The following is an 18,352-nucleotide window of genomic DNA, read 5'->3' on the forward strand; positions in this document are numbered from 1 at the left end:
ACTGCATGTGTGAACGGCTTTAAAAGCAACTTCGCCTTACCCGCTCTGTTAGATCACCGCCGGCCAAGAAGTCACACACGAAACAGTGCTCTCACCACTGTGTTTGCCGCGCCATGTGGTTTAAACAAAAGCAGCCTACAACCTAGTAGCAATACCTATCAGCGCAGGTCACGTGAATGACCAGTCAGGTGACTCAGGTGACCGTCTAGCCTTAACCCCCTCCTACCCGTCACACTAGGGAGGAAGCACTAAGAAGAGGGATGCTGGGACTAGACAGGCTGGTAAGGAAGGCTGGCTCTGATGTGGGAGCTGAACTGGAGTGCATCACTTCAGTATTAGACAAAAGGACCCTGAACACGCTACTCAACATCCTGGACAATGACTGTTATCCACTCCACAGCACTATCATACAGCAGAAGAGCTTGATCATGGAGACTACGCTCCCTGACATGCACAACGGACAGACTGAGAAAGTCATTTGTACCCAGGGCCATACAACTCATAATGCTTCACTGAAGGGAAAGGAGAGTTGGACATATCAACATGATATTTCTGTACAACAATGTGTAGCCTACTGTTGACACTATTTATCTGTCTCTATCGTATTATTATTTTCTTAATTTGTTTCTCAGGGTATGTCCTTACTGCGACAGAGAAAGAACAATGTATCCATATTTCTTTTAAATTTTTCACACAATTTCCTCACTTTTGTATTCACTGCAATCAACTCTTACTTCTAATCATCCTCAATGAATTTAATGACCATGTTATAATAGAACATTTGAAGACTTCCTGTGTACCAGGAGAGGAATCAGACCGTTAAAGGAAAACTATGCATGATTGGCAATTTCATCGCCAGTTTCGCTTTCGCTCGTTTTATGCTTGAATATTTCTCTGCAGAGCTTCCCCTACAGCTTTAGCGTGTATATTTTACAAAAGTCCTCAATTGGTCAGTCTGCCGTGCCTTTTCATGAGACTTTACATGACACTTCCTGGGGTAGAGCATGGGTGCGTGCCCGAGGGCTCCTGAAGTTGCAAGCGTGGTTCTACCGCTACAGACCACTAAGGCAGCCGAAAAAAACATTGTTCGACCGGTAATGACTCATTTAATCATATATAACAATATGGAACGAATTGATTAACTGAAAAACGTTGCATAGTTTACCTGTAACACAAATGTCAAGTACTCATACTCACAAAAAAAACAAATATGACAACATATTATTTAATATTGCTCGAATATGTACTAGTTTCATGTTCAATAACTTTGAAAACATTTGTATGAACACATTTAAAAAAAAAAAAAAAAAGATTATTGCATTGCTGCTAATGACATCTTGCTGCGGTAATGACAACAAGTGTGATTTTATTTTATTTTTTTAAATAAGTGTTAATTTTACTTAATAAGTATATACATTTTCACAGTTTTATCTTACATTTAAATTGGATAGTTCAGCGCAGTGTTGGGTAGGTTACTTTAAAAAAAATATTCTACTACAGATAACATTTACATTCATACAAAGTGACTTACATAATATGTCATGTGTATATATTATGACAGGTACATTGCCCGTGGAGCAACTTGGGTCTCAGTGCCTTGTTCAATCAAGACACAGAGGTGGAAGACAGGAATTGAACCTAGAACTTCTCACACTACAGTGTGCTAGCCCAGCTCCTTAACCAGCTACGCTGCCACTGCCCTGTAACATTTACATACATTCCCTCAAAGATTGTTCATTTGGACTATCAGTAAACAAAGATGAAGAGAAAGGAGTCATCCGAGTGATACATGGTTTGGCTACATGATGGTTAAAAGAAAAGATGAATATTTGAGTTTGAAAAAAAACCAAAACGTGGCTCACATGTTACAACGATTTAGAATGCATTCCCTTAAATTCGTTACAGTATTCTGATCTGAATACCACCATATTTCAATGCAGATATCATATTTTGTATTTTAAATATGTAATCCAGTTACATGTATTCAGTATACTTCCCAACACTGGGCGAGGTACATCTTGACATGTTCCAATTTAAAATTAGCCTACACTTATTTACATGCCACGTGCAAGGTAGCATCGGTATTCCCAGGCATTAAATGTGCTCCCCTATTACATAGATGGACAGAAAAAACACTCTCCAATCATTAGAGCAGCCGGTGTTTGTTGATTGAAGCCTGCATCCGTTCGTTCAGTTTTTTAACAATCCTCGTTACCCAAGGCAGATCTGGGTTGACACATCTCTCCTTCCCGGCTTTTGTTTTAAACCTGTAATATATAGAAAAAGACCTGAAGGCACAGGGATGACATTTTATTTTTTAGGTGTATAGTTTCAGGCTGTCATCCTCAAATCCCTTTTGATAGTGGTCAGATAGATAGATACTTAATTGATCCCCAAGGAGAAATTCAAGAATGAATGAGGGACACCATGCATGTGAGGGACACGTGTCATTCAACTGTTGTTGAGGACATGCACTCTACATATTTTTTTCACGCTGAAACGCACCGACATGAAAGTAAGTCTAGTTTTAGACCAAACCTCATTTCAGCAATATAGTTCTGGTCCTGGACAAAAAAAAGAACCTCAAATGAGATCTCTGTTGAAATGTGTTGCAGTCAAATTTGACCGATTATCTTTTTTTTTTCTCTAAAAAATATTGTTGTAACAAACTCAGCTCGAGTTGTCACTAAGTTAACGTCTTTGGTTTACAAAAACACACATTCAAAATTACATCTACTATGATTAGATTTATTTAAGTGCTTTTGTGAGGGTGAGAAAGTGAAAGAGAGAGACAATAAGCCCGCAGGACAGAGGCTATTGCCCGAACACCGCAGACGCACAACAGAAAAGAAAATACACCCACCAGGCGCTGAGTTCAGTCCATTAAACAAGGCGGAAAAAGTAACATCCAAGAATTCAAGATTTGTAAGTTGTAAACGATAACAGATCAAGTTCCTCTGCCACATTCCAGAGACACCGGGAGTCAGATACTGTATGTCCTAGTTGGAATCTCCCGATTTAATTCCGGACAAATTTGGAGGACGATAATTCTGACCTCCTAGAAAAAAGTAGGCCTACAATGGATCATCACTCGAAGCCGGCATCACTCACTTCTACACTCTACATTGACTTCAAAAATCGGAATTGGAAGTCTGACCTCAGATGTCCGCATTATTCCTGCACACAGTATTTGTACTCACACATAAGCGTAGATGTGGCAGCTGCTGCTAGTGGTCCAGTATGACACAACCCTCCGCACTGGAATCTTCTGGCGATAATGACGAGTGCAGCATCGAGGAGTGCTGACATGAGGAGGAGCTGTAAGATTTAACATGTCACTTGGTTAAGCTCACATACGGTACATGTCATGAAAGGACATGCACATCTGCTGCTGACCTGCATTTGTAAGTGTTGTATCAAAGCCGTATAAGAGTGATATCAACCAAACTCACCACAAGAGACCAGGTTCGCTGAGATAAACAGCATCAGCAGACACAGTGCAATCATGTTCTCAGAGACTCGTTACTGATCCAGCCCAGAGAGGCATGGGGTAGAGAACACTGAGACTTTGGCAAAACACTTTTAAAGGACTGCCCCAAAATCCCATTTTATTTATAAGGAGTCCCAAAAATCCCTTATTTCCAATATTTGTTTTTTTACCTGCAAAACAATAAAATTCCCACGTTTCAAAAGTACGTCCTCGCCCACTCCCTCAGGGCTCTCTGAATCTATTTGTTGAAAGCTCAGTAGCAAGAGAGTGCACAGACAACATGAGCATTTCCTCACAGGAAAAAGGATGTGCGGATCCACTTGCATGGTCTGGATAAGACACAGAGGGCACATGCAAGGTCACGGTAAAAGAAAAAGGGGGAATTACTCCATGGATCAAGAAATACTTACCTAATAACAGGTCAGTCAGTGCTAATCAGAACAGAATTATATTGTAATATGATATCTAATAATGATAATAATGCTTAATCGGTCTGCTATGTGGATAAAATGTGGATGTGGTTAAGAGACAACTATATGCTGAAAAAACTCTGGATTTATTTTATTTTTTATTTGTGTATATCGAAATTTTCATGTCATTTCCATGTCATTGTGTTATAGTGGCATGTACTGAGAGCATTGAGATGTACTTAGAATTGCAATTATTTACATTGGGTACATTCAAACGTGGGGCCTCCTTCATAAAACTGATTGTAGATTCCATCCTAAAACATTGCGTACCTTCAAACCTTGCAATCTACTGTATATATGCACAGTTCAGCTCCATTCACGTAACTTTTTTTGTGCAAAGCAGCCTTTGTAAATGAGGCCCCTGGTCTCTTAGCATATAGCCTCTTAAAGAAAACCCATGTGAAAACCTATGACAACACTAGCTGTGCGATTTTTTCGGAGTTCAAAGGGAGGGGATACAATGAAATGTTGTTATGCTCTCAATTGCCTTGTTCACTATGTAGGTGCTTCACATTGATCTCAAATGATTTTGTTGGATAAATTCATTGCTGTGGCAAATACATCACTTCAACCTTATAATGTTGTCTTTGAAAGTAGAACATAAGTTGGTTTAATTTTTTGTTTTGTGGTTTAGTATCAGTGTCAACCCCTCTTTTCCTTTCTTTCCCCATATGCATGATGCAAACACTTCCGTTTCAGAGTGCAAGTCATTTTTTAATGTCAGTCTGTAGTGCCAGGTTTAAGTCAGAAATAATACCAAAAAACAACACAGAGCACACAAGAATGACAAAGTACAATCCACTAGTGATAGTGTGATCACCACCAGTGCAGTGTACCATTTCATAATTTGCAATTTTTTTACATTTTCAACTGACCTGCTCTGTCTCACTTTAATAGGGAGGAAAAGCCCTGCAACTGTTTTGCCTGTCCGTAGCTCACACCATGTTTTCAAGTTATACCATGAAATCATTTTGCTAAAATCCCCTTTTATTAACAAGAAAAACGTTTTGGTCGGTGAAAGCGCATTAAGTTATGTGTCACATTTCGTGAATAAGGAGGAGGAGAAGGTCCACCAGAGCTTTCAGTTGAATTTCATTATTGTGCACAGCAACAGGCTAATGTTTCCACACAGAGATGTTTTTTAGTTGCATTTTATTATGGTACACAAAGATAGACTAACGTTTCCACACAGAGATGTTTTTTTTTGCATGTTATTATGGTGCACAACGATAGAATAACGTTTCCACACAGAGATGTTTTAGTTGCATTTTATGGTGCACAGCACACAGAGATGGCTTTTAGTTATAATTCATGATGGTGCACAGCAATAGACTAACGTTTCGACACTTCTGTGTCTTTGACGGAGTCATGAGACTACAAGAGGAAGAAGGAAAGGTTTCTTAGAAAACTGTCTCTCCAGACAGACACAAAGAGGAAGAGCTTCTTTGGCATGGATCCAGCCCTTTGGTAAGTTCAGATGTTGAAAACACTGTGATTCATCAGTGGGAATTCAAATAGATACGCTCATCTTCAAAGGGGAAATATCACTTGTGTGTGTAAATAACACATCAAATCATACAGATTTTCCTTGGATAAAGAATTCAGATCACTGAAGTCAATATACTGTAGTTGTTGAAATTCAAAATAACCAAGCATTTCCAACCGAACACTTAACATATCATATTCTGACTCAACCTATATTACAAACGATGGTAAAAGTAAGATATTCAGAGAAAGCACTTGTGTGCTCTGATGCTCTGTAAACAGAATTGTATTCTTTGGAACGTGACCTCAGACTGTGAAATTGCACTGAATTGAATACAGGGACTTTCCCCACTTTCTCGGTAAAGTATGTCTTTATGTTTTGCATCTCTGAGAACTGGAGGAGCTCAAAGAGGAAGAGAAAGCTGGTTCGCAGAAAGTTGAGATGTTAGAAAGCATTGATGCAGACAAAGAGGATGGAACAGCCAGGTTTCCCAGCGATCCACTGCCCACTAGTGGTTTTGGAAGGCATTGCACAAAAATGCATGACAACATTTTGTCTAAAACTGTTGCCTCTGTCTGTTAGTGATAAATAGTGTTGCATTTTTTGACCACTCTAGTGCCTACGGGGCTCCCATAGCACAGTTGAGATCGCTACTCCTATGTGTTTGTGTGTGTGACCATACGCATGCTTGAAACTTTGAGGCTCTTACAGCACAAAAAGAGGAAGCATCTTTCAGTGTATGTCTGATACGAGGGCTGCTTCCATAAATTCCCTATTGCCGATTAGATTAGATTGGATTAGATAACAGTAAACTTTACTGTCATTAAGGTACAGAGCCAATGAAATGCTGTATGCTTGTACTTGCACAATGTGGTTCGCTCATAAAATCTAATTCAGAGCTGCATTTGCAGAAGTTGTCACTATGGTTAAAGAGGGGTCAAAGGTCCTGGTTACAGACGTACTGTATGTCTGCCATCAGGGGTTAAGAGGAAATGATCTGTGTGAAGTTATTTGTATGAGTCTGGTTGTGTTTTTTGCCTGCTCTGGCGCATCGGACTTCCTTAAATACACAGCTGAGATCACTACTCCTATCAGTGCATTGTGCAGTATATATTGGCCCAAAAATATATTTTTTGCCACTTGATACATTATATATTTTTTATACATTACATATATTTGAAATATATTTTGGTTCAGGAGTTCAATTGAGTGTACCTGTCATACAAAATAAAATGAAATGCCTTCTTGCTTATGTCTCTGCTTCTCACTCACGATCTGCAAAGTCCGAAGTCCAAAGTGTAAAGTCTATTTTATTATTTATATAAAAACATTTTTTTATATTTTTTTATATTATACTTTTCTGCCGTTCAACCAGCCGTCCTAAATCATTGAATCAGATTAGAGCATCTCGCCCGCTAGCATCACGCTTAAAAGTGACTTTCGGTAATATCCCCATTTAAAACTTGTCTGTTATCAAGTTAGAATGTGCAATAAGGCTGATGGAAAATGAAACATGGCGATTTTCTAGGCTGATTTGACATGGAGCTCTCATGGCATAAGAAGCAAGGAACGTTACTGTAAAATGTTGCTGCAGAAATTACAGAAATGTGTTACAGTGTAGGTATAGTGAAGGGTATGTGATGATGTGGGGCTAAGATTATTCCAAAGGCCATGGAAACTTGATCAGGATCCATAGTAGGCCTACCCAGGATCCATGAAATAACTGGCTTTAAAGAATAAAATCTGTCTGCCTTTATGGGAATTTAACATAGGGGTGTGGTTGGTGTCCTTAAAGGGACACTTCACCGATTAGCATTAAGCTTTGTATCAGTCATGTTTTTGAATGGTCGTGCATCATTCCCTAAGTTTGCCTTGAGATGGGAGAAATACGGATTTAAATGAAACTCATGAATAGGACTTCCTGCTTTCAATGATGTAAAATTATGATTTTTACATCATTGAAAGCAGGAAGTCCAACATTGAAATCCGTATTTCTCCCATCTCAAGGCAAACTGAGGGAATGATGCACGACCGTTTTTCTAAAGATACAAAGCTTAATGCTAATCGGTGAAGTGTCCCTTAAAGGTTAGCTTTTTCCTCATTCCCCATTTTGAATTAAGGCATTGACATCAGAAGATGATTTTTTATTCCTCTTTTAGTCAACTTTAGCATGATTCACAAACTTTCAAGCAGCACTGTATGCATCAACCTCCTGCTTATGTTCTAGTCTGTCGTCACCAGCATCCTGCTGTGGTTTGCTGAGGAGGCAGCATTATTAGAGGAGGGACCAGGGTTCAACGTTAACTTTTGAAATTGGCAACCGCGCATGATGTTTTGGTTGCACCAGAGAGGGTTAAATCTGGTTGCCAGTTTGGTAGCCATGGGCAACCGGGCAACCATTAATGTCGAGTCCTGGGAGGGACCCCATGCGACATGACAGGCTGCCGTGAGAGCTGGCTCTGCGGACGGCTCTGAGCTGGATTCTCTTACATTAGCAGCGGACAGAGGGACCTGCACCAAACTTCTGGCTTTCATGCACAATAACCCACCATCCTGACATTCACATGGTTGTAGTCAGTGGGCTGTGGCAGACGCCTGTCGCTAACCTGCACAACAGACAGACTGAGGAAGTATTTTGTCCTCTGGGCCATTCCAGAGATGGCGGAGGAAAATTGACTATTGGGTATATACTGCCCCTATCAAGCCCCCATTAAGACCCACACACTTCAAATGGACACCTGCTAATAACCTCTATGTTCAATCTTTCTTGATGTTAGATTTATTTATTTTTATTTTCTTTAACATATTACTGACTTTAGCAAATCTGTTATTACATTGTAAATCACTTTGCACCGGTCACCTTTTTGGTAATCACCATTTGCACTACCTTGATTGACACATATTCGTAGCCAGGGTTGTAGTGGAGGCAAACACAAGTAAACGCAGTTTACACCTCTGAAATTTCAGAAATAGAGTTTATCTACCTCTTATCAGAGTTTATCCACCGCTCAAAAGAGTTTATCCACTTATTGCAACTTTCAACATCAAAAATCCCTCTGTATTATCCAAATTCACATGATATTTGCTACACTCATCAACATTATAGGAAGCATTTTACTGTTGTTATAAACATTCGACAACAACCTCCACCATTGTCAAACACGCTCTGAATGTTTTAAAAAATAACAACAACAAAAAACATACCGCATGGTGTCCACTACCGTGATCACAGAATTACCCACCTCTTGGTAAATATCCTTCCATTCATCCACGTTCAACTGCCACTTCAAGCTAGGCCTACTGTGACTGTCTGAGGAAGGCACTCTGCTGGAGGGCTGCCTGACTGATGTCAGCTCATCAATACATTAGTTGATCCGTTGAGTAAGCAGTCTTGCTCTTTTCTTTGTCTTGCTTTTGACTTAGGCTACTGTAGCATGTTCTCCAACCAGGTGTAGGCCTAGGTGAATTAATTGTTAATTGTATGTTTCAGTTCTGATTGAGTTACAGTAACAAGCACTGTAGCCTACTTACCACCAGGTGGCACTAACGAGAAGTGTGATAGGTCAGTGGTTTAGAATAGATGTCTTGTTTATTTGTTTATTTCATTATATATTTGATCTATTGCTGAACTGATAATTGGGTGGAGACGCGTGATATCTAGAACGACAATGAGATGATAAAACTGTGTAGGCTAATTCAAATGGCTCTTGCAGATCACTGTGACCAGCGAGATTGTGCCATTTCACTGAATGACTACGACAACCAAAAAGCTTTTCGCGGTGTACGTCAGTATCAAAGGCCGGGGTTTCACCAATCAGCGTGCAGCTTCATAGGAGGGGACAATCTCCTTTCAAGATTGCTGCGCTGGATTTTTTTTCTCTCCGTGCCGCTCGCTCGCTCGCTTTGCCTACCCATCGTGTATAGATCCTGCCTCTCTGATTCATTCATTTTAGCCCCCTCTGAGGCTCGGAGGCACAACAAAACGTTTTCTTAAGAGCACGGTGATATTTTATTGTATATTACCAGTGCTTCGCTCGGCTACTCTGCTGCTTTTTATGCCTGATTTATTCGACTTCAGGGTGGGTGGTGTCACGGTACAATGATCGAGAGACCCGATTCTGCTGTATCCAGCGTTGCAGTGAGTACACTTTTGATAATAATAAAAAATAATAGCCTAATGTTGTTGCTTGCGAAACATGTAATGTAGCCTACGCCTAAATATGTTGCTTTATCACTATGGTTAAAATAACGTTGACGTCTTACCCGGAGAATGAGGCTGCTGGTAACGGTATCATCGTTATTGTTTGGAGCCGTGGCCGTCTTGCCCTTGATGTTGATTTAGCGTTGTTCCTGCCCATGATTCTGGTCTCCGTTTCGGGTTATAAGCGAAGTAGTGTCAAAAGAATATAGTTTCGCGCGACCAAAGAATATGTGTAGCCTATTGGCTTTTGTATTTTCTCCTTTCAGTTGTTTCTGTGGCCTATCAGTAGCTCATTCGTCCCTGATATGCATGGCCTATTTTGTAGGGTAATGAATTATATCTGTCACGTCCCTATACAGATGTGCTCATGAACATTTCAGCTGGTAGCCTACGCTAGTTCGTCGAACTAAATCTAACTTAAGCTATAACCCAGTTATAAACTAAGACGATTGCGGATATGATTGACAGCTGTTAACAATCCACAATACCCCAGCTAGTCGTGCATAGTTCTAATAGAAGCTAATGCGTTAATCTGGCAAATGTTTCCTTAGATTTATTCTGTAATAGCTTTTTTCCCTCATGGATAGCTTAGACGACACATCACTTTCACCTTTTATGCAGGCTATCATGTTTATTTATTCATTCATGTTTTGAAGCTGCAGCCTTTAATGCAAGCAGAGTGATCCAAGGAGGAAAAATATGGGCGACACCAGATGCTAAATAGGCTATCTGGTGACTGAATGTAGACCTAGCCTACATTTGGTTGTGTTCAGTTGCCCAAAAGCACATTGATTTGAAGTCTCCCTGACTGCCTTTTTGTTTAAAGAAAAAAGGAAACATAGCCTACTGGAGTCTATTAAATTATGCATCAAAGTAGTAAGTTAAACACTTACTCCATCACATTTTGAGGCTACTCATTGTAACCCCTTGTACCCTGTACTGTTGTAACCAAGTGAAATTGTATTATGTTGAGACGTAGGAAATTTGCTATAGGTAGCCATACATTCATCCATCCATCCATCCATCCATCCACCCACCCACAGCCAAGTGAAGAAGCGAACCCGCCCCACTCCATGTGTTCATCTCTCTCTCTCTCTCTCGCTGTCTGTTTTCACATTTTCCATCCCTCCATCCCACTCTTTATCACGTACAGCTTTCTCACTCCCACACATCCATTATCCATACTCAATAATTCGACGCTTCAGCTTCCATCTGTTGTGACGTCGTGGGCCTGAGGCCCTGGAGGTGTTGACATTATGTCAGAGTGAAATTACGTAAGCAATTGTATTGGTGAGCGAGAGTGTGGAAAGTGCCACTGGCTATGTTATGTATCAAGTTTGTTCTGTCGATACTCTAAAATGTCCCTGAATGTATACATACGCGCTCAGAAGTGCTGTACCGTGATCAGTTCCATCTCCATAGAAGTGTTTTGCACAAATTCAATATGCATTTTGCTCTGTTGGACCAAACAGCCCGTATTGTATTGTACCAAACAGCCTCAAATCAATGTTGTTGCAGTGGTTGTGTTTAGAGTGATGGTGGCTGTTATGATCTGTAATATTTTGGTTCCTGTCATATTGTTATGTAATTGTACCCCAGTCAGCTGGGGCCGCAGTGAGAGTGGCAGCTTGGATGAGGAGTAGGAGTCTATGCAGTTCTCTAAAAGGATTAGAGTTGACTTCAGCCAGCGTAGCCTTTGGCCTCTGTGAGATCACACCTCTAAAAGAGACGTTTATACTGTATTTTATGAATTTAGTAGACCATTCATTAGCCACATATAGTGCAATACATTTACACATTCCCTCAGAGTGTGTCCGGGGTTGAAGGCCATGGTGTTTTTTGCTCCACCTCTTGAGCTCCAGGGACACTTTACATCATGCTTTCACTTGAGAATGCGCTTAAAAACATGTAGGTGTTAAAGCGTACGCCTTAGGTGTCAGTGGTCATGATGACGACATTCTCAGACGACATTCTCAGATACGCAGGCCTTCGCTCTGTCTTTGCCATATTGTGAAATGCAGATGTTCACACCCAAGGCTGTGAGGCCTGTCATGTAAGCAGAGAGTCAGTAGCTCCATCTCTACCTGGAATCATTAGATGTTTCATTGAAAATGGTGGGAGTGAAATCCTGCATATCACATGGTTTGTTTTTCCTGTTGCAGTGAGTTGCTTTACCGATAGACAAATGCCGTATTGAATATGTCTCATTGGTTTTTTCAAAACTACAGTTCATAGTGGAGCTAAACATGAACTAAATGCATTAATAGTAAATAGAATGCATGGCTGAAATAAGGCTTATTTAGGTTAGCTTGCTGCGGAGAATGAGTGCCTCAGTTGCTCACTTTGTTGAATGTTTTAAGTATTTAAAACGTTTTAGAGCCGTGCCATTTCTGGAATGATAATGGTATTGATGCGCGGCGTCTCCATTAAAGACTCACACCACATGTGGCATGATATTGGTACACGTGGGGCGGGCGGTTGGCATCAGTGCCCACTTCCCTCTCTCAGCCTCCCTCCCCAAACCACTACAACCTTCAGCACCCCACCCCACCCCACCCCACCCCACTCAGGAGTTTTCCATCGGGCTCTACGCTTGAAAGAGCTGCCCAGCTAAAGGGAAGTGATCAATTGTGTTTGCTTTGCCTAGCGTGCACTTCAGAGGCCACAGAGGGACAGGGAGCGAGCGACAGCGAGAGAAACAAGCAAGTGAGCGAGAGAGTGTGTGTGTCTGTGTGTGTGTGTGTGTGTGTGTGCCTCTGTGTGTGTGTGTGTGTGTGTGTGTGTGTGTAGCACAGCTAGAGAAGTCCAGAGCTGGAGCGAGCAGACTCGCCAGGGAGGATGAGATTAAGTGAGCCAGATGGAGAGTGCGAGGTGGAGCGGTACGAGGCAAGGGAGATGGACCGTGAAGCTCCGCTCGGCACGGCCCTCGCCGTCATCTGGTGCGAGCTGCACTGTCTCCATGACGACATCTCCTTCATGATGGATATGATTCGGAATGTAAATATGGAGGACAATGGTGATGGTGGAGATGATGATGATGATAAGGATGAAGAACAAGTGTTGGTCTGCCTCACCCACGGACTCTCCTCTCTCTCCCTCTTCCCCTTCTACACCTCCGTAGCTTCCTTAGCAACCCCATGCTCAGGCCTGCTTTACTTCCTTAGCAACCTCTGCTTAGACCAGCATTCCGCTCTACCTGCACTCCTTAGAAGCAACCCAGTTCGGACCAGAAGTAGCACGACTCCTTAGTAGTTTAATCACTAGAACGATGCACTAAGTACCTCATGCCAATCTCTCCTAATGTGTACGCCATGTGTTGGCTATCTGTGTGAGCGTTTGTGTGTGTGTATGTGTGTGTGTGTGTGTTTTGTGTATGGCTGTGGTTGTGTGTTCCCTCCGTGCTGTAATCAGTCGTATTATTATTATCTAGGCTAGGACTCCGGTGTGGCTTCCTCTTCAGTAAGAGCTGTGCCGCATGATTCCTGTAACGCAGCAAGTTGCACTAGATGGTTGTGTTTTAGAGGGCTAACTTGATGTGTTTGGGAGGGCTAAAATAAATCGGAATGCTAGAACGCTGTTGCGGCTGCAGTCGCTCCCCGAAGTCTGGAATGTTGAGTAAGGCTGTGCTCTCTTCCAGCAGAGGAATCTGGAGGGATATGTCGGCTTTGCCAACCTCCCCAACCAGGTGTACAGGAAGTCCGTCAAGAGGGGCTTTGAGTTCACGCTCATGGTTGTCGGTGAGTACAGCTTTTGCCTTTTTCTTTCTCTTTCTCCTCCTCTCCTTCCTTCTTTCTCTAACTGTTTCCTGTGCTCTTTGGTTTTGGTACGTGTGAATGAATGCTTGTTATTTCCTGATTGTGTGTTCTAATAATGAAATACTGTCCCTGAAGTTTGCATGAATGACATGCTGAATGTGTCACTTTGGTACAGCTTGAACACTCATGTATTAGGGTCAGTTAGACGTTAAGGCGTAGACACGTTTTCTGCTGTTTCATACTGATGCAGCATTTCCACATGATGTCATCTGGTCGTTAAAGTAATAATAGCGTCAGCAAGCGAGTGCACCTTGCACACACCACACTAGCGCTAGTCTCTAACAGCACTTTGCTCTGCAACACAGGGCAATGGAAGTGACATCACTATTATTCTGGTGTGGTGGAAACTTTTGACTAACTCTATGTGTTTATGTGTGTGTGTGTGTGTGTGCGTCAGAAAGAACTATTGGTTAAAATAAGTGCCCATCTGTTATACAACTGTTTTTGGTGCATGTGTGTACACACACACACACACACACACACACACACACACACACACACACACACACACACACACACACACACACACACAGGGAATGTAAAGACCATGGTTTTTGGCCATGCGTATAAATATCTTTTTCTGGTTTCTGGTTTCCCGTTCCTGTGGTGCAACGACACTCCATGGGTCGCTTCAGTGCCAACATGTGTGGAGAGGACCAGCTGGGCATATGCCAGTGTGGATGTGAATCTAAACGCATCCGTTCTCAGCATCCACACACACACACACACACACACACACACACACACACACACACACACACACACACACACACACAGCAAGTTTGGTTTTCTGCTTCAGCTCATTGGGTCCTCCCAGTTTTTCCTGTTGGGCACTGAAGCCAGACCCATCTAAGCGCCTTTCGAGCTAATTAGGTAGCGCGAGCGAGCATGCCCTGCTGGATAGGGTTGGTGCAGGAGCCGGTGCACTGCCCTGCCCTCATTCAGCAGCTGTGCAGCACATGGCCATTAGAGAGTGAGGGTTGGAGAAGAAGGGCCGATGCTTTTGACAGAGCTAGTGTGAGTGACACAGATACACACACACACACGCACATGAAAAAAGGGATCCTTTGAGGGAGTAGCGTTTTGTCCGCACAGAGACTTGCCTGTTTTGTAGTTCTTACACACAAACACACACACACACACACAGACACACACACACGCACACACAGACATCAGCTCCGTGGTCCCATTGAAAAGGAGCTGCATGGAGAGTGTGTTTAATGGAAGCCAGCTGGATGAGTGTTTGGACAGGCCAGTATTCCTCACGGGTCGTGTGTGTGTCTGTGTGTGTGTGTTTGTGTGTGTGTGTTTGAGGGTGGGGAGATCAGGGAGGGGACAGAGCATGGTCGTTTCCTTCTCTGTCACTCACTCGGTCAGCCACGCTGTGCTTCTGGGTGTGTGTGTGTGTGTATGTTTGTGTGTGTGTGTGTGTGTGTGTGTGTGTGTGTGTGTGTGTGTGTGTGTGTGTGTGTGTGTGTGTGTGTGTGTGTGTGTGTGTGTGTGTGTGTGTGTGTGTGTGTGTGTGTGTGTGTGTGTGTGTGTGTGTGTGTGTGTGTGTGTGTGTGTGTGTGTGTGTGTGTGTGTGTATGTGTCGGCCACACTGGGCTTCTAGCTGGAGACGGGCCCTTGCTCTCCGCTGAACACTCAGAGGAAAAAACTTGCTTCCTGCTCCCCCCTCCCCTCTCCCTCTCTCTCCCTCTCTCTCTCTCTCTCGCTTGTTTCTCCTTCCCTCTCTTTTCTCTTCCAACTGTGTTTCCTTTTCTGTTCTCTGTCTCGCTTTTTCTCTCTTTCTCTCAACTATCTCTCCATCTCTCCCTTCCTCTCTCTCTTCCAACAGCATTTCATTTTTTCTCTTTCTCTGAACTGTCTCTCTCACGCTCACACACACCCACACGCACACACACACATACACATGCTTGCTGGCTCTTTTTGACCAGCTGGCAAAATGTGTGCCGTTCTCTGAAGTGTTGGACAGAAGGGAGGGGGGTTTGAGATTTCTTTGAGAGCGTTCAATTGTCAATGGCTACAAATGCAACTCTTGAGAAGAGCTCGAAGAACTGAAGTGCTACTGAGGGCGTGATGATCTGCGCTGCTCAGACGGTTCAATGTTATTCCTGCAAATGTTTGTGGCGTGAAGTGTTGTTGTTTGTGTCCCACTCATGCCATTTGTTGAGATTAAGTGGTGAGTTGCAGATGGGCTAAATCCTTTTTAAGTAACATGCCATTGCTTGTGTTCCAGTTGCTCATGCATTAGAAGAGGCCGGCCTTGCAGCATTATTAATGTGTTGATGTGTTTTGAGTCACTGTTTACTTCTTAACTGGACAAGAGAAAAACAACAAAACATAGGTTGATGGCAGTCCCCCCCGATTCTAGCCTATTGATAATCTCTATGTGGTCGTGCCTGTGCATGTGGTTGATCTTATTTGTGTGCTATTGTTTGTGTGTAAGAGAGAGAGTGCTCTCTCCCTCTCTCTCTGGGAGTGTGTGTGTGTGTGTGTGTGTGTGTGTGTGTGTGTGTGTGTGTGTGTGTGTGTGTGTGTGTGTGTGTGTGTGTGTGTGTGTGTGTGTGTGTGTGTGTGTGTGTGTGTGTGTGTGTGTGTGTGTGTGTGTGTGTGTGTGTGTGTGTGTGTGTGTGTGTGTGTGTGTGTGTGTGTGTGTGTGTGTGTGTGTGTGTGTGTGTGTGTGTGTTTGTGTGTGTGTGAGTGATAAGACACTCTAACAGGCTTAACTGCCAGGCCCTGACCGACTTCCCTGCTGACCTGTGTCTGAAGCCTTTGGCTGGGCTATCTGCTGAAGGATTAGCTCACTACACTCTGCTGTCTCCTCAGATCCACAGCCTCGCTGAGCTCCCACACTCCCACATCCCCACAACCGGAGCCCTGCGCCTGGCAGCCCCCGCCAAAATACCCCAGAGTCCCTCTCCCTTCGGCTAGCTAGCCCCAATCACTTTAAATGTGTGCTGAGATTGACATTGCTGTCATTGGGATTACAGTATCAATACTGGGAGCACGTCCATCTAAAACACAGAGGCTAAAAGCTAAAAGGACGATGGCAGTCAGGGAATGGCATAGCTGTCATTAGAATTGCAGTATCAATACAAGGAGCACGTCCATTTTAAGCACAGAGGCTAAAAGCTAAAAGGATGATGTCAGTCATTTGTCAATGTTGATGCAGCTGGTTTTAAAGATCTGAGAAAAACAAACACGGTAGGTATCACTAGTGTAGAGGAGTCAGGTCAACAGCCATTGACAAGCACTACAGTATAGTGTAGGAGTGTAGGAGATGAGCTAAAGCTAAAGTAGTCAGTAGCTAAAGGCTAAAGCTTAGCCAATGAGCACCTGCCAGCAGACAGGCTAATTCAGTGTGCCACCAATCAGTGAATCCATTGCTGTCTCCGAATTGAAAACAAGTGTGTGTTATTTAGCGATAGTAGACAGCACATTTTATTTCATTTGACAGCATGCAATACAACTATGCACGCGTAGGCACACACACACACACACACACACACATATTTTTCCATGAAGCATCAGTGGACCTACTGAGGCACCTTGTGATTATGTTTTGTGGTCTGCCTTTCTGGTTTGTCCATTGCCTTAGGGGCCTTGCTCTGACAGAGGGCCTTAATAGATTTACAGAACCAGGCGGACATTTTCTTCTCTGCTCTGCTTGAGATGGGAAATGGAATGTAACCTAAAGTTTATGGTTTGGGACGAGTGTGGCGTGGAGGGTTCCATAGGGGAATCCAACACGTTTACACAATCTCTGAAAAACCCATTGCGTTCAGTAACACACCCAGAGTTCAGCAGAAAGGAGTTGCCATGCCAACAGCACGTGGGAGAGAGATTGTGGGTCTTCCACTTAAAGCAGAAGTACCCACACGGACCACAATCAGAGGCCAACGATAGCTTGTGGAGATTATGCAGAGTGCAGGCTAGCTGGAGTATCAATCTCCCCCTGATTCACCTCAGAGATGGCATTGGCCTATTTGTGGAGGCCCGTCGTTCAGTTATATTTGTGGGGGGAAATAGATGTAGAGTATGTATTTTTAAAGACATGTTTTACAGGAGGGTTTCTGTTTTAATTCTCCCCCCGTCCCTTCCCTCCTGGAGCAGCTGTGACTGTTAGCGGTAGCTGAGCGGAGACTTGGCTTGCGGCTGAGTGAGGGAATGTTTTCTGTCAGAGAGCTCGGTGCTTGTGTGCAGCTGTAGGGTGCCTCTCAACTTCTCTCCTCGATCCTCGATGCTCGGTCCTACAGGCTCGTATTCCCACTGATCTATAACTAACTCTGGATAGACTATCCCATTGTTGCTGCCCCATCATTCTTTATGTAGATTAGTGAGGACGAGGACCGAGGAAGGAAGGAAGGAAGGAAGAATAGATAAAAGACAAATGAGAGGCACCCGTAGTGTGGGCTAGGAGGCAGCCATTAGGAGGCTGTGGAGAGACCCGTCTCTCATCTTAGAGTGGAGTGGAGCCGAGTTACTCACCCAACCCCCCCTCGAGTTAGAGACGCAAGAAAAGCATCTCGGACGCCCCCATTGTGTTTCTGTGTTTTTGTCTTCATGTGTGTCAGTGGATGCCTGTGTGTGTGTGTGTGTGTGTGCGTGTGTGTGTGTGTGTGTGCGTGTGTGTGATAGAGTGATGTGATCCATCGCAAAAGCTTCAGGCGAATGACTGAACGAAAATGTGTGTGTATGTGTGCGTGCGTGCATGTGTGTTTGCATGCATGCGCACACACACACACACACACACACGCGCTCTTGTGCACATGTGCGGTGTGACCTCACACGTGCTGATTCTGTCAGATTGAGTTCATACTCATGTGATCTGCTCTGTTTCTTCACGAGGGCATGGAGCTCTCCCCTCTCCACGCTCCCCCTGTCCAG

At 43.3% G+C, this 18,352-nt stretch overlaps 1 protein-coding gene and 1 long non-coding RNA gene across 3 annotated transcripts in view; one reads left to right on the forward strand and one right to left on the reverse strand.

The window, feature by feature from the left end:
- Positions 1–1,320: 1,320 nt before the first annotated feature.
- On the reverse strand, positions 1,321–3,682 carry LOC134094053 (uncharacterized). The gene is made up of 3 exons (XR_009940409.1): positions 3,453–3,682; positions 3,201–3,318; positions 1,321–2,267 (listed from the first exon to the last, which is right to left on the reverse strand). It is a non-coding gene; the product is annotated as an uncharacterized LOC134094053 (long non-coding RNA).
- A 5,665-nt stretch (positions 3,683–9,347) lies between these two features.
- LOC134094001 (septin-7-like) overlaps positions 9,348–18,352 on the forward strand; it is a 28,174-nt gene continuing 19,169 nt past the window's right edge. Inside the window, exons 1-2 of one of the 2 annotated variants that reach the window (XM_062547353.1) lie at positions 9,348–9,584; positions 13,285–13,384. In XM_062547353.1, coding sequence (XP_062403337.1) covers positions 9,546–9,584; positions 13,285–13,384 — 139 coding nt within the window. In that variant the 5' untranslated portion in view covers positions 9,348–9,545. The remainder of the gene's footprint in view (positions 9,585–13,284; positions 13,385–18,352) is intronic. The other variant, XM_062547354.1, reaches the window with a different exon arrangement.

This window comes from Sardina pilchardus, chromosome 10, assembly GCF_963854185.1.
Source record: "Sardina pilchardus chromosome 10, fSarPil1.1, whole genome shotgun sequence".
NCBI lineage: Eukaryota > Metazoa > Chordata > Actinopteri > Clupeiformes > Clupeidae > Sardina > Sardina pilchardus.